Raw genomic sequence first — 25,963 nt, 5'->3', positions numbered from 1 at the left:
TGTGAGAAATGCGTAAGTAGAAAGTGGTTTCATCAGTTTATTGCTTTTTGCAACCTGAACTTTGCTGCCGTTTCACGGATGCCATTTTGAGTTTGCGCAGGCATATTAAGTGCAGTATTCACTACCACGGCGAACAATGTTTTATCACATGCCACAAAACTGGCGGGAAAACAATCTAATCCTACATCAACATAATTTGAGAATGTGACAGTAAATACAGCATCTCCAAAAAGCTACTGGCATTTACGTTAATCCACTGATTCTTTTTAAGTTACTGAGTAAAGCAAACTGGTGAGGGACCAAGTGCTCTGAAACATGTACTTTCAGTGTATTCAGGACATCCTCCCAACACACACATTCTAACCTCTCCAAAATTTCACTAATACCAAATTAAATTACAGTACTTTGCTTCCAGTTTAAATACCAGGAGAAAATAATTAGCACATTTTAATATATTAACTAAAAGACTATCTGTATAAAACTTTCACATATGAAATATTTTTAAATTAACAATTATTACAAGAAAAACACAACTACAAATTTATTGCTAGTACAAAAATTAATGTGTTTCACAGAGGAGAAGTTAGATTAATATTATTGCTATAAACACAAACAGTACCAGAGACAAGAATCTGATTTTCAAATTTGTTCACCATCCACAATGGGCTTTCAAGGACATGTAGGTACTTGGGACTTACGAAAGATGAGGTCCACAACTTTCTTCAGAGTTATGCTTTATGACCTGATGTCATTTTATTGCCTTTTAGTATAACGGCCAGAATCAGTCTGCTGCTCCTGTGTACTAACATTATCATTCATTAGAACTTCTCCCCATGGAAAAAATAAAAACAAACAAAAACAACAGAAAAAGAGAACTACCACCCTAATCTCCCACATTAGTATTTCGAAAATTTAAATCTACAACTACAAAGTGGGAATGTTCACCATGTAGAGAGTCCACGACCGTGCACAATGTTTCTAGGCCAACCTTTGATCAGTTTGCTAACAAGCTTTCATTCCCAAAGAAAGCATTTTTCACATACTGTAGACTGAGTACCGACACCACTCAGTACAAACACAGTCGTACCTACTACTCTACTAGTAACAAAATGAAAATGAACACCAAACCTGCTTGCAGATCTGCACAGTCCAATTTTCGTTGCAATGCAATGACTTCCAGTCACAAGAACATATATCTGTAGCTTCTTTTTAATTTTTTTTTAAGTATGCTGCTTTCAGCAGTTATCTAGCTTGCTACTAGAACATACTACTTTCCCAAAGTGATTTTCTTCTTAACTTGTACACGCTCACCCAATTGCTAAATTAAAAACTGATCCAGGAAAATCAACAACTCTACCTCTCCAATTAGTCAACGCTAGAGTTCATAAGGGTTATCTTCATTGTAAACTATTAAGGTTACGACATCTGTAATTAATTACTAAAGGATCATAAAGCAAACCAATCAAAATTTTAGCCTAGTCATAAATTCTATTATTGCTAAACAGAAGATTTATATAAACCAGTGTTTTATAGAACCAGCAATTCTCAAGTCACTCAAAACAAAGGGGGGGGGGGGCAGATTTTGTATTAATGCCACTTCTTTAATTGGGGTAACTGAACTCTGCTGCAAATCAACTAGTTAGAAATGTTTATCTGGGTCTTAAAGAATGGAAATGACAAAATATCCAATTCATGTGAAAGTCTCCTACTGACTAAATCCTCTTATGGTGTGCCCTGGGCCCAAACACGCCTCATGATAAAGCAGGATCCTAACCCAACACATTAATGCATCAGTGATTTTAATATCAACCATGAACACCAAAGTACTTACTATTTGGCTGTGGCCACAACAGTTCCTTTTCCTTCACCTGCACTCATTCGTCTCCCACCCCCAAAAAAATATTAGCACAAAACCAAAAGAATATAAATATTTGAGGGGGAAACACAATGCTCAAGTTACAAGAAATGAGACCCGAGAAGCATACGCCTTTCTTTTCATGGCATGCATGAAAAGGAGTCATACAGCAAGAACTAGATCGACAAAGACAGCAGCTCAGTGGAAAATAACTCTTGTATGCAGTTAGACAACTCAGGCTAGCGTTGCACGACCATATACATCTGAAAACAAAACCTGCTTTTCTTCAGACAAGTTAAAACATTAAATATTTTAAATGGATTTCTTTCAACTCCAAGTTGTATTTACATAGTTATCCACAAAAATGTGCAAAGTAAAGTCTGACATCAAAATAAATTTACAAGTCCAACAAATTGAACTTTACATTAAAAAAAGGCAGCAGAGATTCCACGTCTATTCTATGCACACTTTAAAGAACTATTTAAGACGGTGAAAAGGTTGTTCCAGTTGAACCTCAGGAAATTTAACAAATCCAAACCATGCCGCACTTCAATCACTAGCTGTCTTTGCTGCAGAATTCACAATGTATCCCACCAGTGAGGTCTTTGACAACTTTTTCTTTGATCAGTTTTTGCAAGAATTTTGTTTCGCTTGTCACATTATGCATAGTTTGTCTGTTCATGGCAGCCATGCAGAGGTTGTTGTAATAGTGCAAAGGTGTGCTGGGCTGATCGAGGTCATATCCAAATCCTGCTAAGCTCACTTCATCACATAAATGTGTGGCCAGAACAACTGCTGTGACCCCAATTGTAGGTACATTCTAAAGAGAGGAAAAAGAAGCCTGCTGAATCCAAATATATTCTCTTATGCCAGTTTTATAAACACTTTACAGAATTTAATAGCTTTGTCTATTCCCTCTCCTCACTTCAAACTGAAACCAATTAAACAATCAATTAAAACTAAAATCCATTACAGCTAAAACTAAAAATAAATGATCAAGTAAAACTAAAAACTTCAGGGCCAAATGCTAACGCTTGAGTATTTGCCTGCAACAAGACCTTTGGCTGTCAACTCTAAATTTTCTTCTGTGAAGGCAAGACACCCCGTTATACTAAGTAGTTAAACTCCAGACACTCAAACAAGCCCTGACATGCAGTTAAACTTAACATTTCTTGATGTATGCTTACTTCAGTCTTCAGCAACGGGCTCTCTAACAGTATTTGTCATAGTATGACTTTTTAATGAGTAATCCATGAAGAAGGCAAGTATACTACAATGCAACTAAAAGATATGTAGCTTGGTATATTATTTTATTCTGATAAATAAATGTGAGAAGGTCCTTCAAACATATGTGCAATAATGCTACCATTGAATGCTTTCACAGAAAAGGTAGTAAGATGATGGTTATTCATTATCTTTCATAGTTCAAGAGAACTAGTGACATCCAATTTCTCAAACAAATCATTATAATAACAAAAATGCAGTGTATAATTAAACTGGGCAGCTCCTCGCTCCACACTATTGCCGGAGCGAAGGACGTAGAGGGAGGATATACCCATCAGTTGCTATTGAGTGCACTGGCATACATAGCGGTTCCAACAGCTGCAAGGTTGCTTTACACCGGCCTGGTTTCCATGCTCTCCCTGCAGCTAGAGACATATCTGTCTATAGCTGACTGCTGGTCTGACTTAACAGGGCTGCTCTTAACACACTTAACATATCAGATGCATGTTTTGAATATTTAACACCAGTCACAATGATCTGTGAGTGAACACACCGTGCTGGAATGAATTCATGTTTCACTGCATCTGAATGCTTTGTAAAACAGGCCATTTCATGTCAGCGTACACAGGCATATCATCTCATCTCAAAAGGTGAACTGAAATCCTACTTTAATTTCACACAAGAAGATACAAGAGTCTTTTGAGAGCGCATTAATTTCCCTGTTACTTGAGACCAGCTCTGAAATTGCACAAAGAAACTATATTAAAGGAAGAGCCCAGAACTTTTTTCAGTTTCTTATTTTACTTTGTGGTTTTTTTTGTTGTTGTTGTTGTTTTAGTTTTTGGGTTTTTTTTTTATAGTCTCCTTTTCCTAAAAGGAAATGTCTTACCTGATCCCAACCCCAGAATTTTGATCGAGGCTCAGGGAACTGTAAAATGTCCAAAGCTGTCTCTTTGATGATGACTGGATTCAGAATCCGAAACTGCTTTGATGTAAAAGGAATTTTCTCCGCGACCTCCTTCCAAAAGAAGAGTCGCACCCACAGAGGCTAACAGAAAGAAAAAAATAGTTCAGCAAAGGCAAACTCTGAGACTGCAAAGTGTATGGCAGACAGTACACAAGAAGTAGAACTCATCAGTGATTCCAAGACATTCAGGAAACAGTTTTAGCTAAAGTGGGCTCAGGAATACCAGCGTACAGGTCAACCGACTGATCCAAAAGCAGAAAAATCTTCTACGTATTTGGAGTTGCAGAGAGAGGATAGCAGGGGGAAAAGTTGTTTATTCTGAATATTTGACTGCATTTCGCATTTAACCAGTCAACAAATCCACCAGATTCCACACAGTTCTTTGGACCTTCCCCAGCACAACCGAGCAGTCAGCAGTATTTAAAGAAATGGGAAAGGCAACCACAGTTTTCCACGAACATTAACCAGGCATTCCGAACAAAGCACTGGATTTAAAACAATTTTTCTCGGGCTTTGAAGTGAACAGCTGTTGTTTGACAGCATCTACCTAGTGATAAATGTAACACTTCAGAAGAGGATTTACACAAGACTCAGCAAGCTAGATTCTGATCTTGTGCCACTTGCAGTCAATTAGATGCATGCTAATGGAAAAAAACAATACTAAATCAGGCTCATTTTACAAATCTGTCCACTTAATGCGTAACATTACGCAAATGATAAAACTTCTACAGCTGCAACACAGACCTGTATTTTTTGAACAGGCTTATTGCTACCCTAACACACAACTCTGCCACAGCTTCAGCTGATCAAACCTAGGTTCCCATGGTCCCATCTTCCCACCTGTGCTCTGAACAAGTTCACTAAATTACCAGTGCCTGCACAGCTGATCCAGCTGAGAGCCTAGTATTTGAAAGGAGAAGTATGTTCTCAGTTCACAGAACCACAGAGCAGCTGGGGTTGGAGGGGACCTCTGGAGGTCAAGTGGTCCAACAACCCTGCTGAACCAGGGACACCTGGGGCCAGTTGCCCAGGACCATATCCAGATGGCTTCTGAGTATCTCCAAGGATGGAGACTCCACAACCTCCATGGGGAACCCGTGCCAGTGCTCCATCACCCTCACAGTCAAAAAGTGTTTGCTGGTGTTCAGAGGGACCCTCCTGTGTTTCAGTTTTGCCCACTGTCTCTAGTCAGGTCACGGGGCACCACTGAAAAGAGCCTGGCTCCGTCCTCTTTGCACCCTCCCCTCAGGTATTTATGTACATTAGTAAGATTCCCCCATGAGCCTTCTCTTCTCTAGGCTGAACAGTCCCATCTCTCTCAGCCTTTCTTCACAGGAGAGATGCTCCAGTCCCTTAAGAATTTGGGCTCTCTCCAGTATGCCCATTCCCAGGTCAGTTCCCAAAACTGGCTCTCTGCACCAGCAAAAACACCAGAGCACGGAAGAAGGTGGGAAAAAGCATATCTGCTCCTAAGCCATGCAAGACAAGAAAATGTACTCTTTTCATACAGCACACACTTCAACCTTGTAACTCACTAATGAAGGACATCACAGACACCCAAGTGCAATCCCCTCACAAAAAATTTAATATACAAAACCATCCTTGTACTAGTCACTTGAAACCAAACCTTAATACATGAAATAGCTTGTAAAACAAGTAAGTTGGGGATTCAACTCAAGTTGGAAAGCTGCTGGTCATCAAAATTACCACACTGCTGCAGGGACGGTCATAGACCAACATTGTCTTGTCCCTGGTAGAAAAAAGGCAGGGAGCAGAAGTCATGCATTCAGGAAAGTCTCCCCTCGACAAAACATACTCAGATTATTCAAAACAAGGCAATATCCCTGCACGCACTCTCTGGATTAAAGCCATAGTAGACAGTCATGGTCAATATTAAACAGACCTTCCATGTTCTCATGTTGTAAAAATCACAGAATTAAGAAGGGAACTTCCAGTACCTAAAGCAGTATGCATCAAATTGTTAAAAAACTTGTCAGGCTTTCTTCTAAACCTATCTCACTAATCTAGAGCACTTGTTTTCAACCTGTGGTCAGAGAAACCTAGCTACTGGTTTTCAACTTGCAGAAATCATCTGCCTGCAAATTGAAAGAGGTAAACCTCACCAATTTAAAGAGAGCTTGGAAATATGGAACCCTTCTATCAGTTCCTTAGGAACCTCTGCAGTTCTTTAAACACTCAGAGAGAAAGAAATGGCCTCTTAATTTTGAAACCACATACAAATGTGAACTAACAACTGCAATGCTTCAGTTACACATTAACTACAGGTGTGCCTACTGTAGCAGCACAGATTTTAGCAGTCAAAAAACACAGACTGGCATCTGGAAATCTCATTTCTATTTCAGGCTCTGCAGACTTGAATAAGTCATTTAACCCTAATGTGAAATGAATTCCACTTTAGTAAACACTCGATATGTCATGCAGCTTGGTACAAACCACCAATATCTGCAGAAAAAAAGTGTTACTGTCAGCATGGGGCTTCAACATGAATGCTGGTACCAACTGTAACTAGGAGACATAGCTATAAAATCCACAAAGTTAAATAGAAGAACCTCAGTGTAATAAGACATGAAGTTACAGATCAGCCAGATTCTTAAGCATTAGAAAAGGAAAAAATCAAAAGTCGCAAATACATAACAATGCTATATTACATACCAAGGTTTCGTTTTTTACCACTGCTTGAAGCCAATTGAAATCGACACTTTTAAACAAAACAGCTACAAACAAGCTAGCAGGAGGGTACTCGTGTTCAGAAAGGGGGGCTCCTTCCGGGTAAGTCATCCGTATAGTAGTTTTGTTACCAACGTGATCTGTGTATCCTTGAACTGGTGCATCATTTAACCTAACAACAACAAAAACAAACATAACAGAGAAATTGTATTTAAGAAGCATGGGTTACAATCTCATTTAAGCATCAGACACTACTAAGTAAAGAACTTGTATTTGGCCCACAGACTTTTAACAGAGCAGAGTACAGCGCTTTCTCAGTATCTCCGTGTTCCTCACCTCACATACTCATCCATCCCTTATCATTGAGAGGAAGCCAATTCTATTTCTGGATTAACTGGCACAAGTGCAAAACTTCAAAAAGAAAAGTTTGAATAGAAAAGTAACTTAAAACAGCATTGCAGAATTTCATATTCATTGCCTTGTGCCAACTCAGAGAGGCTTATAAGAGGAAGGGAAAGAAAACACACAGGAAGTTGCCTGCACTATCTTTTTTTTATATATATATACACACATATATATATACACACACACACGATTATTACACACAGAAAGGCATTCAAATTATCCTTTCAGCGTCATGCATCCTGTGGGTTTACATCATTCCAGCTCACAAAAAAATTCAGATGCTAGCACACTGCTGACAAGAACAGTATCATCCAGCTCCATCAGTCCTGCAGAACTGCATAAGTCCCACAGACTTTTCTATATCAACAGAAAAGTCACCGTCATGCTGCCAGCCCTAATTTCAGAGAACAGATAAAGTCAGCTCTCTGCCCCGCCACGTGCGAACAGGTTTGTTGACCTTCGTATGAGATACACTGACTCACTGTATCAAGTCTTCCCTTTTTAAGAGGAGCAAGTCTTAGTTCACAAAGCAGCTTGGGAAAATGCTTGTATTAAATTTGTAACTTCATATGTTTCAAAATAAAAAGAAGGAGAGTTCAAATAGTACTGTTCAGAAGGCACAAATACAGAGCATGTATTCATTTCATTCAGATGTTAGAAAACATGGGTAATCACAGAAAGCATGCACTGACCTTTTCAAGATAAGGAACGATAAGCATGCTACACAGTATGTAAGCAAACTGTATACTGAAACACCAATTAATTTTTATTGTGTTTGAAATAGCTGTTATAAGAAAAAATCCTCAGATAAGCATCCCAACTAAGGGGAAAAAGGCAGAGGGGAGTCCTAAAGCCTACCTCTGAAAGCTTAAACATATGAAAGGATAAAAACAGGATTGTCTACTTGTCTATGGTTTCACTGGTTTCTATCTCCTTTCTGCCCGTGTTTTTTTTGAGTCTGAAGTCCACAAATAATTACACTGAATTCCCATCTTGTGAACATGACAACTTCTTTTGCGAAGACTTCAAATTCCATCAAGTCACAAGTAAATTTCTCAAAAGCACTTTCAGAAATAGTCTTATGATTTGTATAAACATTGGAGATATTTTCCCCTTAAAAAAAAAAGTTGGCTAATAAAATAAAGTTGAAGTATTTGGAATCCTTAAATGGAAAACACATACCTTATAACAATATCAAACTGATTCATCAAGTGACCCAGCTCTGACCCATGAAGAATTCCACCACTACCAACAACAACACAACGCTTACAGTGTTTTGACTTCAAATCTTCTGGTAAATCATGCTCAGGTAAAAGTTCAAGGAGATTTTTAAGCTTATCAAAGAACTTGTGAAATCCAAAAGGAGGTTCATATTTAAATAAAGCTTCATCTTCATTTATATTTTTCCTTACAAAGGGAGGTATGTCCATGCTGTATTTCTCTGCAAATAACTTCCCCATTTCTTTCTTCACATAAGAAGGTCGGCACTGTTCCTGCAGTGCAGCGCTGGCATACTGTTGTGCTCTCTAAAACAAAACATACACGATTTCAGCCAGGAAAGCCAGCTTCAGGAACGTACAAAGCCCTCTTAATACAACCCACCAGCTGACCACCAGCAGTTCAGCAAACACATGGGTTTATAAAGAAAGCTTAAACATGGAAATATAAGGCATTTTAAAGCATTCACTCAAATGCAGATACTAACCAGCGCAGGATGAAAACCTGCAAAGGAATGTCTCTCCATTCAGTCACTTAAATCTGGACAGGAGCTTTTCTAAAGACTAAATCAGGCTACGAAGAGAGATAAGTGAAAATGAGCTCTCTGAGAACATTTGTACTGTTGCTCACAAAAACAGGTTAAACATCTAGACGTACTTCTGCCCATCTAATTCATTTCACTGCTCAACTGTATGACCGGAGCTCTGCTTGTGGTAGGATTTTATCAGACACACATCTGCTGGGTAAAAGTTCCGTGCAATAGCAGGCTGAACTTGCTTACTAATCAAAATGAATAACCATTTGTTCAAGAAGTATTGCTAATGACTACAACACAACTCTGAAAGGAATGCAAGTGGAGGTGTTTCAGGTCTTCTTTCAAAGACCAGTCACCAAAAAAGACTGCAGTTCCATATTGCATAAAAAGACTAAGCTGTCAGATAAAATCACACATTGATCTGTTGCATTAAGAAAAAACCAAAAAACTATTCATGTACTTTTCTTAGAAATCTGTAGTGGCAAGCCAGTATCTGATCTAAGCAAGAAATATCAAAGGTCTTATTTTTATCAGATAAAAGAAAATCTTTTTGCATGTTGTCTTCCCTGATACAACTCTGCTGATCCTTCCTCCGCAGTAATAAAAAACAAAACATGAGCAAACACAGGGGTCGGAATCAAGATTCAAATCTAGTGCTAACTCAGTTCCCCTTCTGTACTATTAAGAAAAGGGAAGTGTGTATCTGGGTGCACAAGTTGTGCTGCTTTTATTTTATACTTTTTTTTTTTAAAAAAGATTGTTCTACAGAACTCCGTCTGCCACCATTACAAAGATCTCTGCAAGTATGGGCATAAATACCACACTTCTTCCTGGGCAAAGCACAACTGAACAACTTCATACTGTACTTCACCAGCACAAGTCAGTGCATCTTTGGAAGAACCTCATTATTAAGGCTGACAGTTGTGCATCCTATTAGTAAAAATTAATGCTAATCACTTGACAACTGCCCCAAGCAGTTTGCAATCAGCTACTACCTAACTAGACAAAGAGCAATGCTATTTTCTCATCCTGCATCTGACACAAACAAAATGAATCATGAGACAGCAATAAACGCAGTCCATGCAGTCTTTAGGTTTGCTTGGCTTAAGGTGGTGGTTGTTTACAAGCCAGAACATATTACTGAGAAAAGAAATAAGTCAGATGAGAAAAAAAGGGGAGGCAAAGAGACTCAGAAGGTGGGAGTTTGGGAAGGATGCACATGCAGTGATGCTAAGATGAAACTATCTTAAATCAGGGCTTCTGCTATAAGTTTTGCTTTAGTGTCGAGACATTCAGTGTCAGAAACGTAACAACTCTAAGCCAAGGTAAGTACTATTATAAACAGCAAACAGGTTAAGTAGCAAAGACAGAGAAATGTCAGCAAGAACTTAAAAAAAGCTTGACTGGTGTCTGTTACATGAGCTTAAAAGCCACACACAAAACTGTAGCTGAAGTAAATAGCTCCTACATTAAATAAACACATGAACCAAGAGAGCTGCACCCCCCTGCACACTTGCCCTGCAATTCTAAAAACATCCGAGCAACTACAAGGCAAAGCAGACTGGGGAACTGGCTTAGGTAAAAAGAAACCTTTGGTTTAATGTGTTGGGTTTGGGGCTTTTTTTTTTTTTTTTTTAATTTTACATTTCATTTGCATCAATTTTCTGATCATCAGTGTCATCTGCACTGACACAACAGTATGATGATGTGTCCATTTCAAATGTTATTCTTCGCAGTCAGTTATCTCATTTTACCCCTAAAAATCAGTTTCTCTATGCGCTTCTTGTCACTCCACAAGAACAGAAACCAGAAGTTCTATGGCATGAAGTAAGGCAAAATACATTTTTCCCCTCACAGGATAATTTTAGCATTCTAAGTCTTTGTTACAGACACTTATAACTCTTATATTGTAAACTAATAACCTTTTTTTTAAGTAAAAAAAAAATACCAACCCTTACACGATCGAGGTCCACATATGGCATTTTTGTTCTGTCACATTCTTCAGGGCCAAAATGTAATTTGAGGATATAAACGAAGCACCCTCCAACCACAAACAGTGCAAGAAGTCTAAAAATAAACAGGATGATGTGGGGGTAGGAGGGGGGAAAAAAAAAAAATCATCTTTTTTCCAGCAATCCATCAATTGCTAAATGGGTATTTTTAAACAAACTTAAGGCAGCTGAAGAACTTCAGGTGAATCCTTGCATTTGATTCAAACCAAGCAAAACTATTGCTTTGTTCACTGCAAATCTTTCACAACTCTTTAGAGCTATCTGCAGGAGAGCACGAACATACATATATGCTTTGATAAAGAAAGTGTTGCATACTGACACCAGTTTATCCAGTTCTATGCCTGCATCATACACTTTAAACACACCTCTGATGGGCCAAACAGCTCTCCTCACAAAAAAACCAAAAGTGACTTTTGTTTTCCTACTTTAAAGAGCAACTTTATTTTGAAATATGTATTTTCATGCAAGTTAGAAAAAGGGATGGAACTTCAAAGTGGAAGATTTTGGGACAACGGCCATCACTCACAAGCAAAACTTTCAACTCACTGGAAGGCTGGAATGCAGAATTTAGATGATCAGGATTATCTTGAGAAGTCCAATTTAATTATTTACATCCACAAAACATGCAGAAGGGGAAAAACAACCCCAAACTTTCAGAACTGAGTAATACAGACTATCCATATTTTGGATCTACTGATTTCTAAGGAATCTCACTGTTGATCTCCAGATACTCACTTGGCTCATTTCATGTCTAAACTGATCTGTAAAAATTACATCATTATTTTGTTACGAGTTGTGGTTGTTGCTCAAGTATGTAGTTTGAGCTTTATTATTGATTTTCATTTCCTATGGTTTCATAAGAACTAGACACTTGTTTAAGTGTCTTAAAAAAATATACAACCTACTAAGTGTTCAGAGCTTCTTGAAACTCTTGCAGATGCAGTTAATACAGGTTTCCAAGATTTTTTTTAAAAAAAATGCGTGTACCATATAGGCTAATAGATGCAATCCTGGCACTCAATTTGCAGTATGTGCTGCAAACAAGGTGGCCACTGGAAAAGAAGCACTGTTCTCACATCTGATTTAACTAAATTAAATTTTGCACTGGGGTCTAAAACCTTCATTAGCATGTTAGGCTGCACCCCCTTGGAAATCAGCTGACTGGCAGAAACCAGGGGATTCACAGACAGATGAATGAGGCTGGTTTTCCTCCACAGAGGTTTATCAAGTATCTCTAGATTCAGCTGGGGCTGCCCCATTCAGGTGCTCAAAACACCAGTGGATATAACAGTTTGGCTTTGTGTTTTTTAAGCTCTAAGACCTAAACATTCATGTGCCAGAGAGGCATCACAGTAGTGCACTTTTTTGGGTTTAAAATATGGTTCTGGGCATACACTAGAACACATTCATTAACTTCAATTTGATGTTAAACTACAAACAATGGAGCAATGAAGATTTTGTGATGTAGAGTTCCAGAAGTCTTCATAAACAAATTAACTGTGAGGGTACACCTCCCCAAAACATCCACTAAAAATCCACTGCCTTTCCATTTCTTCAATTATCAGACTATACTAAAGCCTCATTGTTATTTATCTGGACGCAAAAAAGATTGGAAATACTTGTTAGTGAAGTACTGGGATCTTCCATTGGCTTGGGAAAACAGGTATTACCATGAGAGACCCTATGCTCCTTCAGTGTTTCAGGTGCTCCAGGGAAAGCTGTGTGCCTAGACCTCCACCCAGTTCCTCTGGCAATCTCCTCCTTGATTTTTGCATACTTTCAGTAACTGCCCAGGCTGGAGAGAGCGCAACTGACCTCTATATCGCCATGACAGCGACACTTACTTGCGAGTACCTTTTAAAAACCAGCTTGGTCTTCTCATCTTCATGTGCAGCCACCTTACACCATTGCACAGGAGGCGAGCAATCACTTTTCGGCTTCACAGAGTTAGTGACACTCAGCATTGCTGCAAAAATGAAAGAAAAAAAATTATCATAACTGTTTCTGGATGGAAAACAGTTCAGAGGACATCCAACGACTGTTAACTTACTCTGTTTCCCAGGGAAGACTGATTTTTGGTTATTGTGTCAGGAATACCGAATTGCTCCCGACCTCCTTGTGATCAAGAATACACTCATTGCAGATGCACTGCCAGAACATGATTCTAAAAATATGTACATGTTGCCAGGTATAGGTCTTTGCATTCTTCATAAGCCTGAAGTCTAATAATTGCAATTACATCAGTTACTGCCAAACACTATTGATCTCGGCCAAACACAGGTTTGTTTGAGCAATTATTAGACCCCAGAGGGGGAAGGAAATCTACACAGTATTTAGGATCCCTGAATCAAAGTGTCCAAGTACTACGCTACCCTGATCCCATCCTCAAAACCGGAGCCCACATCTTGACTCAACTGCCTAATTCCCCTGAAGTTACGCAAACTTGTCTCACCACCGGTCTGAATCTACCGCTCCTTCCTGCAGAAGCCCCGACAATGTGGTCAGTGACTTCAACAGGAAACACCAAAGATAGCGTGCAGGAAATTTTGCCCAGCACTCAGCAGGACCAGGAGGCTGCCAGCACAAGAGCAGTTTCTGTGCACAGCAGCAGCTCCCCTCCAACAAACACCGTGGACCCAGCAGGAGCACACAGCGCTCCCTCATAGATGGCCAAGTCATTGATCATTAGCTAACGAGAAGCAATCTCGCTGCTTACTGTTTGTAAGCTCCCATGAGCTTCCTTCAGTTCTGATTTTGGAAAGAAAAATGCAGGCTAGCACATCAACTCCTCACAGGCTGCTGTCGTTAGCCACAGACGTGAGCAACAAGGAAACGCCATGCAAAGCCTACCCTCCCAAGCCTGCTGGTTCTGCCCTGAAAGGAGAAGAGACACGGGCAAGGGTTTTTACTGCGCTACCAACCTCCCGAAATAGCACTCCCTTTGATCAGCCAACCATGAAAGGGTGCAGCTTGATCCTCCACAGTGGAGGATTTCAGCCCTACTCCTTCCCTTTGATCTCAGTGCTTAACCCTCTCCGCTCTCCACTGCAAAGATGTTCACATTCTTCTGTTCTCTTGTCAAGACCTCTGTCACGAGGACTTTTAAGAAAAACAGGGATAAGGGAAAGCTTTCATCTAGGGACAATTTTCCATATTCTTTTTTCCCTGCTCCACCTCCTTTTATTTTATATGGCAACATGACCCATTTGAACCAGCCTGTGTTGCCACTTCAAAACACTCTTTGCTTGAACAAACAACAGATGTTAAACACCAGGACGAAATAGCTGATGAGACAGAAACAGCCCCCCCAGATCTCCAATCCAGCCCATTGAACTTTGAGGGATACAGACTTCTCCAATCCAGCCCATTGAACTTTGAGGGATACAGACTTCTCTCCTGAATTAGGTATCTCTTTGCACAGTCACACACCATTTCTCAGGAACAAATCCGATATACATGGTAGAAAGCCAAAAGCTGCAAACCACTGTGAGACATGGTGGGACGAGGAGAGATAAAGATCAACGCCAGCACCTTAAGTCCTTTGAAGAGCAGACAACAGTTACATGATGCTTTCTAGAGTCACCTGCAAGTTGTCATAACCCACCAAACAAGGCAAGGCAAAAAAAGCCTAATGGTTTTTGCCAGCAGAAAACTTGACTGCTTACCTCAAACATAAGCAACTTCGTTATCACAATGCTACTAAGAACCTCAAATTACCCACCCATAGCTGTATTTATTAACTGCACAGACTTAGGAGCTGTCATCTGTTTGTAGGCCTTCGTCACAAAGCAGCAACACCTCACTCTTAAAGAACGCCTTTTAGCAGTCCTGAAAGCACTGTACAAATCAAGCTCAGTATCATTATGCTTGTCATGGAACAGGGGAAACTGAAATCCAAGGAGTAAGTGATTCCCTAAGGTCCCCCAGAACACTAGGAGTTAAGCTGGAAATCAAATCCAGTTCCAGCCTCCCACACAACCTGCCAGGCCACAAGGCAGCAGGTCACAGGGAACCTATTTAGCCTTACAAGCTCACCATTTTCTCAGAGCATCACCTTGTCTTTACAGGCTGCACCTATACCTTTGAGTAAAACTGAGTGTTGACACCACCACGCCAGTCACCAGCATTACAAGTCAATTTTGCTCTCAGCTATGATTTGCAGCAAAGCAGTCAAGCCCACATAGGTAAAGACCTATTTGTGAATCCGCAAAATTTGTTACAAAGACCATACCCTAGTGCCAGTTACGGATCACCAAGCTGAACTGCTCTACATTGAGATGTGCAGTGCCAATCCAGTAGAACTTGTGCAATCAGGTACGACACACATCCTTCCTGCCACGCTACACAGGTAAGGCAACTAAGCACCCCTCATCATTACCTGGGACCCAAGACCTTCACACCAACACATCTTGGAGACAGGTATCCATGGAGATCACGTTGCCAGCATGCAACAGGGAGCAACCTCCGTTCATGGTGCCTGCCAGCACGGTCACACATGGCACACAAAACAAGCGGCGATTAGAGGACACTGCAGAGCTGCAGAGGAGGGCACGAACAAGGCCTGCAGACCATGTGGAAACTCCAGGATTGCTCCACGTACTACAGAGAGTACCAACAGCCAGATCACGTCGGAGAAGACTGCCTCAGACCAGCACAAACAAGGGGCACTCAGCACTGTTTGGCAAAAGGGAAGGGGATCGCTCATTGACATGGATGGCTTACTGCACAGATGCGATTGCTGAATGCTGCATATGCCTAAGCTACAATGTACAACAAAATAATAATTACATCTGTCAGTTCCACCAAACTCTACATACAGGGCTGGAGAGAAGTATAAAATGGAACTTTTCTTTTTTAAGAAGAAAAAATGCTGAATCAGAAGCAGGAAACAAACCAGCCATTTTCACTATGGAACAACGCACGTGACAATTCTCTCTCAGGTAAACAACAAAGAGGTAACTCGATTACAGTCGATAGGAACCTAGATCAGAACGGACTCTGCACAAAAGAATCAGTCAGACTAGGTATCCGAGGATCCTGCTACCAGGAGATCACTGCAACAACGTACCAAGTGACATCCTGAGGTCCGATGGTGGTACTGGTAACATTTATGCGGCAACGTACTCCAGATTAAGCATGTATTTTCCAGCAGTTTCAATCAAATGCATAAAGTTTTACAGCTTGAATTACAAGGGTAACATTAAAGCCTCAGTGCCTTTGCTTTGTTCAAAGCAGGTTTTGATTTATTCGTAAATTAGTCTTTCCTATTCTAGGACTCAGGATCTGTTCTAATTTGACAGAAACGCCTGTGAAAGACTGCTCAATGTATGTAAAACTTTTTATTACCTAAGGGCACTAACATATGCCTGGAGTCATCCTGCAGCGTGCAATGACACAGCCAATCTCCTCTGCTGTATAAATCATCAGAGTGCTCTGCAAACAGCATGCTTTTCATCATTTCCAAGGGTGAGAATTTCCTACTACAGAATTGTATGCAGAGATCCTACAACAGATGCACTTTTCATTAAGCTTTTCAAAACAAAGAAAAGGGAAGGCTGCTAGAGATCTGAAAGGTGGAGAAGGAACTGGGTGGAGAGTGATAAAGACAGAAGGGCATTAACAAGGAATGCAAGACTGCAATACATGAGTGCTATCAGAAAGTCTTCCCTGCCTCTGAGCAAAATAAATTCTGGTCAAAAGGTTGCTTCGCTCATCCTGGATGTGCAAAAAGGAAGAAGCAAACACAGAGAATTTAATCAATCACTTCAGCATATCCTTTCTGAGTCCAGCTCTTACTACTTAGTATGTTCAACGGTTTTGTTTAATATTACTGAAATAAAGTCAGTTTTCATTTCATTTGCAACAGTTTACTTCAGACTGAATTTGTCAGTTCTGTTTACTTCAGATGATTCCTTTCTTCATGAAGTCAATACATATAGATAGACAGACAGACAGATCAAGCCAAAATACATCTGTCCAGCACAGCATTTTTTTTTTTTTTAAATTACTCAGATAAGAGTGCAGGATCAAACCCTAAGTCAATAAGCACCTTCCACTGGCTGGAATGGCTTAAGGGTGCTGAGAAGAGCAAGGTCAGCAGTAACAAGCACCCGAGAGCATACCTTTCCCCACAGTCTTCCTGAGCTTAAAAAAAAACAAAAACAAAAAAAAACACACCAATCTATGAGTTTACAGATAGAACCATGGCAATTAAGAAACGAAGCACCAAAGACAAGTTGTGCCTATAGCATCCAGATTTTGTTGTTTGCATGCAACCACCACTGCCAAACACTACTACGCCCTCCCAGAAAGGGGCAGTGCTATAGTTGTTCTGGGAGCCATAAATGCAGATATCTCAATTTGCATACAAAAGATGTCTCAGTAGTAATGCTGTATTACAATCACATTTTGAATTGACATTTCCATAGCTACTCATTGTGGTGTAATTAGTGAGGACTCCAGGGGCTTAAATTTGCTTTTCATCTACTGAACTTAAGTGATCTGTGTAAAGCTGCTATGAAAGCTAAATTGTCCATCAGCAGGAATACACTCCAAAGCTTTTCGTAGTGCTATTCTTTTCACCATAATTTACTTTGGTCTCATTGTTATTCTTAAGTAGACAAAATTTCCACACTTGGAATATTTCAGAAGCAATTAATTTAAGTCTTCAGGATGTCTTTTTATGTGGGAATGCTAAAAACTAAAAAGCAGGATGTGTCAAGTTGTACATGACCACTCCCACACCCTGCAAAATCACATTTGGTGATGTACAGCACCTGGATTTACCCAAAGATACTCAGCCCCCACTGTCTGAGAGTGCCAACAGTGTTACCAGGCACAGAGACAGGACCAGACCAGCCTGCACACAAGTGCAGAAAGAGGCATATACGTACATCCCTCACCACCTTCTCATTAAGCCCTCAGAACCATAACCCCACACTGGGGATGTTTCCACTTACCTCCTTCGCCCTACCAACTCAAGCACGTTCCCACCTCCCCACACATGGAGGGTCCAGTTAACAGCCTCCATGGCTGAGCTCAGCAGTTTACGTGGGCAGGTACTGTTCCAGAACAACTGTCTGTGCAGGCAGGGACCAGAGCCACAAAAGAAGCATCGGTACGGACAGTTATTGTCAGCCACTAGCCTTCATGCAGAAGCTTATCCCCTAGATCTACATGACTACATGCACACAGGCTGTTATTCGCCACTTACTCAAGGCCGTAGAGAAGCTACCCTAAGCAAGCCACTGCTGAAAGCCCAGCAGGACAAGAAGCATCTTCTGTTCTACAGTTATATAGCATTTAGCACAACATCATCATGGACTACACCTGAAGCTCCGAGGAGTTGAAAATACAAATTAACCTTCCCTCTCACAGCACCACCAGAATCAGTAGAAACCGCCAGCTTTATGAGTTACGCACAAGACAGTCCATCTCAAGGTCTTGCTGCACAATGCAGCCTTTGAAGTTCATGTAACAAGAACAAGAAGCTTGCAGTGTAAAGCCCACAGCAACTGAAACCTGAAAGTCACATCTATATAAAGGAATTACTAATTGAGAGCAACAGGGCTTAAGCAAGTAGTGAAACAGAAGGTAAAACTAAAGCAAACACACCCCAAAACACCTGCTTGTTTCATCACCCCTCCTCCAAATCAGATACACATAAATTACTTATTAAATATTATTTCAAAAACAGTAAACTATAAAATGAAAGCTATATGATTGTGAGCAACATTTATGTTTCAAAAAAGAAAGGTGAAGTTAAAAGGCAGAGAAGGTGTCTTCACATGGAATAGACTTGAGCAAGATACTCTTCACTGAGATACTCTGGACATTATTAACGATGAATTGCGCATAAACTTCCTGTTGTGAGGCTTTTTAAAAAACAAAAAACCCACAGATATACTGCAAAACTTTATGCAAGGAGTTAGAAGAGTACATTAAATAAAATTTAAACTGATTACTGAATGTTTCTTGGGACACATTTGGTAAAAACAGATGACAAAAAATTAAGTGACAACTACAACACTAGTGTCTGTGATCACTTGCGAGAGTTGTGCCCATGAGAAGACCACACATTTTAATCGCTGCTCATTATCAACTAAATAGATATTAATTTTCACTAAGGCTTTCAAGATTGATATAATATTTGAATAGAATGCTATTAATTTATATAACAACATGAAAAATAGTTTGGTAAAATGTATAGGTAAGATTAATTTTGCTTGCTTCTGCAGTACCGAAACCCATAGAGATGAAAAGGGAAGGGCTAAGATGTAAAAGAAAAAAAGCAAAGAATGGTTAATTAGGTGGTAAATTTTGTGGGGACTTTGTGGTGTGGTTTTGTGTTTTTTTTAAACAGATGTAAAAAATGTTTAAGAGCCATCTGCGAAGCAGAGCCTCTCAGTTAAAGAAACCTAAGAATATGAAAAATTTAACTGAGCATCTGTTCTTTTTAAGAAAGTAATAAAAAACCCCTGATTTAGAAATCAGTATAACACTCTCCCAGTTCCGTCCCACATCCTCAAAACCTGTTCAACTGTCTTTAATGGGCAAAATAGTCTTGACTCCGGAAATTTTTAAGTAATATAATTTATTGCCAACTAAAACAACTTCTAATCACCAATTCTAATACTGAGTAAAAGAAAACAAACAATTTAACCCATGCGTAAACACCCTTCCTTCCCCTTCCACAGGCTGAACTTAAGCCAAACACTTCTCCTCCTCCCTTCCTTGTCTCAGTTTCCCTTATTTTTGCCACAGGTTACACAGAGCCCACCCCAGCTGCTTTGGGGAGGTGACAGGCAGTGCAGGAGCTTGGGTCACGTGTACAATGGTTTCTGTCTGCAGCTCCTCTGTGATTCTCACTGGGTTTCTTCTGCTCCTCTATGCTTCTTGCCAGCTTACCTGCTCTGGCAGAGGTGGCCCACAAGTCCCCCGGGGTGTGTCCCTCCTCCAGGACTCTCCGTCCCAAGTCTCCTAATAAACCCATGCTGGCTTCAGATCCTTCCTATGCTTTCAAACTTCATCACCTCTTTATTGGAAACAAGGAACCATAATGAAATAAATTTTGCAAATAATCTGTCCGTTTAAAAAAAAAAAAAAGAATCATGATAAACAATTTTTTTTTAATCAATACTGGCTCAAGCCCCGTCCCAGTAATAATCAGGGAAAAAAATGATAATACACAGAATAAAAAAGCTGAAGCTAAGAACAGTTAGTTGTGCAACCCATCACAAACGCAGGACTCCGCAGTTGCAAGTGTTGCAGTCAAACGTCTACCTTAAAACTGCAATGGATTAGAGCATTTTTATCCATCTAATACAGGGAGTATTTCTTAAACACAAAACCGATTTGGAAACATATTCTCTCGTGACTTAAAGAATTTGTTATTAAAAAAAAAAAATCAGCCTGGAACAACATACGATCATCCTCTAGCAAGAGGCACTCCAGAAACTGCGACACAGTGAAGGACTGCCTCACTTTCCAGTGACTTCTGCAGACAGGAATCCAAATTTTTAAGCCAAATTTTAAACACATGTTTAACAGACCAGGAAAGCTAATTGAAAAACTGCCCAGATGTTGAAAATTGGATTTAAAACCTATGCAAGGAAGGTAAGAAGTCTTTTATCTGAACAGGCTCATTTGCCCATAGTGACAATACACTCAGGAAAAAGTTGGGAAAGAAGAAGAACAGACAAGTTATCCCAAAGGATGACTGGGAAACCTCTTTCTTTAACACAATAAACATTGAAATACCTTCTTTAAGATTCTTGTTCAATGGTACATGACAAAAAACCCTCAAAAACCACAAGCACGAGGAAAAATTCCAGAGATATTAAAGATTTGAGGCAGACTTATCAGGGACCAACAGAAGCACGAGAGACTCTCGCGTTATAATCTGCAGCAATGTATTAACTGCTGGATATTTATCTTCAAATAATCTTCCGATCATCATCATATCACTTCCTAGCAGAAATGGTCACAAGACATGAAAAGACAGCAGCCTAGAAGCTGTTGCAGAACAGAGACCAACAGCTTCTCGCTGGAGGAAAAACTGGATCTAAAGTTAAAAATAAGAAGCTTCTGCCAATTGTTTCTTCTATTGCAACTATACAAGCCTCACAGTACAGTAAGTACTTTAACATATTTAGTTATTTGATAAACTTTCTTTGAATATTATCTCCTTAGCAACTATTACTAGTGAGTGAAAAAAGCATTTGACAGACATGCCTCTTCTGATGAAGAGTAGAGCCCATTGTTTTGGCTAATTTAACAAAGTCAACAGAAATAATACATCCTTGGTGACAGAAAGAAGTTTAGCCTACAATACAGTTATAAGCACCGACAACAGGACATGGATTACATTCGTGTACAATGCGTCTTACAAAATGAACTTTGACTGGTAAGGCTTTTTAATCAGACAATAAAATGTAAAAACCCATGCCTGTACAATCTGCAATTCCTTTGGTCAAGATCTGTCTTCCGAGAAGATGAGAATGCAATACTAAATCCTACAAGTGTGGAGGCAATTGGCAAAAAGTGAAAGGAGAAGTAAATGAAAATTCCAGAGCAGCTGACAGACACTCTCAAAGGCACCGACAGGACTGCAGGTGAAAATTATTTTGCCTGAAGCCATGAATACCAGCAAAAACCAGAGTATCTTAGATGCATCATCATTTTTCTCTCCTCGCCATATGATGCTCTACTTGTATTTCCTTCTAATTGTTTAATGACTCATTCCTACATCCTCTTTGCAACATCAACCACCAACTAACTCATGAAATCATTAATAATTTTACATTATTATGTTTATTTGCTCAGTCTTTTCCTTTAGGAAGGATACACATAGCTAGGCTACGACTTCCTCTTAACCTCGGGTCATCCAGATTGAGCACAAAAGAATTAAATCCAGTCCAATTATCAGCTTAGAGAGATTCAGACTGTAACACCATCACTTCCTTTCGGCAGCATTCACAGGAAGCTTTTAGGATATTAATTGTGCCTGCTACAATAACGTTATGGCAAAGAACTCTTAGTGGGGTTCTGCACAACAGTTCAGTGTTCAAAACAGGGATCACCCTCCACGATTTCACTTCTGCCTCGGCATCTTTCTCTACTCAAGCTTTCCAAGCTTTTCCAACCCTTTCTGCAAAACCTCTTTCAGGTGCTCAAAGTGAGGAACAGCAAAAATCCACAAGCATAAACACAGAAATACAGCAAGATGTGCTCAGCACTTAAAAGGGCAGCTGACGCTTTGTGACAGACGGAAACAGTTTCTGAATTCGAAATTTTTCTGACTCCCAAATGAGCCAATATTCCAGGCAAGAAGGAAGAAACAGGAGAGAAAGCATTGCTGTTGTGAAAAATGTGGTTTAAAAAGATAAATTTATTTCTTGCAGTGGAAGCTTTTGAGCCCCCTAAACCCCCCCCCTTTTTTTTTTATTTTTTCAGAGCAAATCCCAGTTTTGCCTTTTATGTCACTTCTGTAAGAAACAGTGGCCTGCCTGCCTGGAGTGTTCAGAACTTGCAATCAGCCACTCCTCTCAGCATCTGCTGAAGCCTGCAAACATGCACGAAGAGTGAATTGCAGCATAACAGCAGGCGGCTGCTACTCAGAAACCCCTCCTATGCACATCTCGCACACTCCCTTCTTTCTGCAGCGCATCCTCCTCCCCAGGCCCACAGACCCTGCCTATGTGGAAGTGCTGCTTCGCTCCAGTACTTAGAGGAAGAGCCACGTGAGACAGCAGGGGAGGAAGAGAGCACAGTTTATCAGCACATCACCCACCACCAGCTGGGTGACTTCATCAAACACAACTGGAAGATATTGCTGAGCCCCCACAGGGAAGCCAAAACAAGTTAGGTCTTTCCCCTTACGTGGGAAGTTTGAGGAGTAAACCTTCCCTAAAAGAAATGGCTGGAAAAGATAGGGCACAGCATTAATCTTTACTGGGCTAAGGAAATACGCCAGCAGACTTACACAGCCAAGATGTTTCATATTACCTCTGCATTATGCAGCAGAATAGCACTGAACAAGTGGTAATTATGGAACAATGTTAATCATACAGCAGCATTTTTACCACAGTATCATCTAACACTCTAAGAGATCATGGTAATAATCACACTTGAGCCTACAGAAGCAAAAGAGGATATGCCAAAAGCCTCCCATGAAGCAAAGGCTTAAAAGGAAACTGCAATAATATAGAAAAGAAAGTTGCTGGAGCCAGTTTTAACGCTTAGCTTCTAAATTCAAGACTTCAGGATCTAAGAGGTTGCAGAGAGAGCTGGTGGGATGGAGGAAGAGCTGCTCCCAAAGAGAACAGAGAGCTCAGCTTGTTTAGCTTCACAAAACAGCTTGAGAGTTTGTCCTTAGGTACACCAAACATCTAAACACCAAAGCTGAAAGCAAATAATTCAAACAAAAGGACAATGTTAGCACACAGGAAAAGGGGGTCATAAATAAATATGGACTAGTAATATTAATAATATTTATTACTACTATATATACCACTACGAATAATATCTCCCTCTACTCTGCCCTGGTGAGGCCCCATCTGGAGTCCTGCATACAGTTCTGGGCTCCCCAGTTCAAGAAAGATGAGGAGCTACGGCAGAGGAGAGGGCTATGAGGATGATGAGGGGACTGGAGCATCTCTCCTATGAGGAGAGGCTGAGGGAGCTGGGCTTGTTCAGCCTGAAGAAGAGAAGGCTGAGAGGGGACCTTAGAAATGCTTATAAATATCTCAAGGGTGGGTGTCAGGAGGATGGGGCCAGACTCTTTTCAGTGGTGCCCAGCGACAGGACAAGGGGCAATGGGCACAAACTGAAGCATAGGAAGCTCCAGCTGGACATGAGGAAGAACTTCTTCCCTCTGAGGGTGACAAAGCACTGGAACAGGCTGCCCAGAGAGGTTGAATATCTCCAGAGAAGGAGAATCCACAAGACCTGCCTGGACGAGGTCCTGTGGAGCCTGCTGTAGGTGACCCTGCTTCAGCAGGAGGGTTGGACTAGATGACCCACAGAGGTCCCTTCCAACACCTACCATTCTGTGATTCTGTGACTATGAGCAAAAGATTCCTGAGCAGCAAAGGAATAGCCTTCCCATAGGAGAAATGGAAAATAACAGACAACACAAGGTTTAAGAAAGGCCTTAGTAATTTACGAACGACCTGATGAGAGAGTTGCCTGCAAGAGGGGAGACTCCTCCACCACCCAGAAATCCTACGTCCAAATTACTGCTGCGGGGTTTTGAAGCGTTGGATGCGCCCACTGCAGATGCTGTAGTCTGTTGTGTTTGAGGAAGTTTCATTCAGATTCACTTGTAATTTGAAAATTACTCCATAACAAGTCTGAAGCATTGCATGGGTCTTGTTTGGTAACTTCACCTTTATCAAAACTCAAGACCTACTTAAGTTTTCCAGGATCTCTTATCTAAACAAAATAACCTGCCCTTCAAACACTCCAACTCTGCAGCAGTCTTGGCATGCTCTGCATCCATCACCTAAACAGATGTATGCAAAGCAAACAAAATTAAACATTCTTAGCCCTTTTTCCTCAGTGAAAGGAAGCTTCTGCTATTGCATTTTGTCTTCCTACATCCTGCCCTTAACTGCCTGCCAAACCTGTGGCCAATTTAATCAAACTCTATGGAAGGGAGAATGTTAAATCCCAAGAAGTTCCGGAAAACCAGAGGCAGGACGAGCCCGCTTGTCATCAGTCCCGAGGAAACCGCCAACACACCAAAGTGCTTGCGTACACTCTCTCTCCAGCTGCATTTTGACCTTTCAGTGAAATTCCCTGTTTGCTGCCTCTCGTCCAGCTAGCAGAGGGCTTGGGAGACAGCTCAAGGTTTCCTGCTGTGTGATCTAGAAGGGAGATAGTAACCTCGCTGTGGCAATACCACAGTCTGTAGGAAAACCGCATCCATACAGTTCCATCCTAAGCTGCGTTTAAAAACATGTATCCAGTTTAGACACATAAAGAACATTTATCTCAACAAGTCGTCTTTAGAAAGGTAAGAACTATGTATCTTTATTTGCCCTTTTTTCTCAGAATGGGACAAAACCAGCCATCCACCACAGGAAAGCTGTTTACTTCCAGTATTTTTATGAACATTTCCATAACTGAAGAGCGCTGCAAAATAAAAATCTCTCCTCCATCAACCTTATATTTTGGTCTCATCTATTGAGGGGGGGGGGGGAAACAGTCAACCACCAAAAAACCAGCTCAGCAGAAAAAATTCTTCTTCCTGAGTAGTGCTGAAGAAGATAAAACAGTTTTGGCAGCAAGGGCAGAAGTCATTTCTGTTTCGCATCTGTATCTCTCCCAAGCAGGACAAGACAAAATCACCCCCGAAAAGGCTATCACAACCGGCAGACAAGCAGAAGCCTATACATCTTATTTCAGAAGAACAACCCGAGGCAGCCCTAGCCACATTCCTCTCCCTCCCGGACAGACCTGACTTCCATCGCCCATCTGCTCAAGGACTCGCCACCACCTCGCCACCGCCCAGAGACCTCCAGGGCCCGGCGTCCCTTCGCCTTCCCCCGGGAGAGACCTCGAAGCACGGGCACTGGCGGGGCGCACCCCGAACACCTCAGCCCGACATCGTGGCAAGGGTGGACGGCGCGGCCTGGCCCCGGTGACCCCAGAGGCCTCGTAAATATCCCCACCACCCATCGCCCCCCCTCAAAGAACACCCCCAAACGTCGGGTGCCTTCGCGCCTCAGCGGCACCTCAGCCCCTTTGCGGCAGCGGCCCCCGGGGCGCCTCTGAGGGCAAAGCCCCCTCAGCAGCACCGCGCCCCCTCCTCAACACCCCGGCTCCCCGCACCCGCAGGCCCCGCGCCGCCGCACCGGCCTCCCCCGGCCGCTAAACCCCCCCCCCCATCCTTCCCCCCTCCCCTTAAAACGACCCCAAACCGCCGCTCCGTAGCCGCGGGCAGCGGATCGCTGCCACCGCCTACCTGCGCCGGGCTCGCTGCGGGCGCGTCGCCTCCGCATCGGTGCGGGCGGCGCGGCCCCGCGCAGGTAACGGCTCCGCGGCAGCCGGCTGGA

The 25,963-nt window shown here is 41.3% G+C and overlaps 1 protein-coding gene across 6 annotated transcripts; it reads right to left on the bottom strand.

The window, feature by feature from the left end:
* ST3GAL5 (ST3 beta-galactoside alpha-2,3-sialyltransferase 5) lies at window positions 1-25,963 on the bottom strand. Of its 6 annotated transcripts, none has more exons than XM_075420328.1 (7): window positions 25,873-25,963; window positions 12,759-12,870; window positions 10,845-10,959; window positions 8,322-8,665; window positions 6,720-6,906; window positions 3,969-4,127; window positions 1-2,675 (listed from the first exon to the last, which is right to left on the bottom strand). In XM_075420328.1, exons 1-7 carry the CDS (start codon window positions 25,907-25,909, stop codon window positions 2,412-2,414), a joined length of 1,218 nt encoding a protein of 405 aa, XP_075276443.1. In that variant the 5' UTR covers window positions 25,910-25,963; the 3' UTR covers window positions 1-2,411. The 6 variants fall into 6 exon arrangements, with proteins under 6 accessions (XP_075276443.1, XP_075276444.1, XP_075276445.1 ...); XM_075420329.1 differs by having other exon boundaries at window positions 10,851-10,959; XM_075420330.1 differs by lacking the exon at window positions 10,845-10,959 and having other exon boundaries at window positions 12,749-12,870.

The sequence above is a fragment of the Opisthocomus hoazin genome, chromosome 5 (genome assembly GCF_030867145.1).
Source record: "Opisthocomus hoazin isolate bOpiHoa1 chromosome 5, bOpiHoa1.hap1, whole genome shotgun sequence".
Classification (NCBI taxonomy): domain Eukaryota; kingdom Metazoa; phylum Chordata; class Aves; order Opisthocomiformes; family Opisthocomidae; genus Opisthocomus; species Opisthocomus hoazin.
The sequence above is the reverse complement of the archived record's forward strand: the minus strand, read 5'-3'. Positions and strand labels throughout refer to the sequence as shown.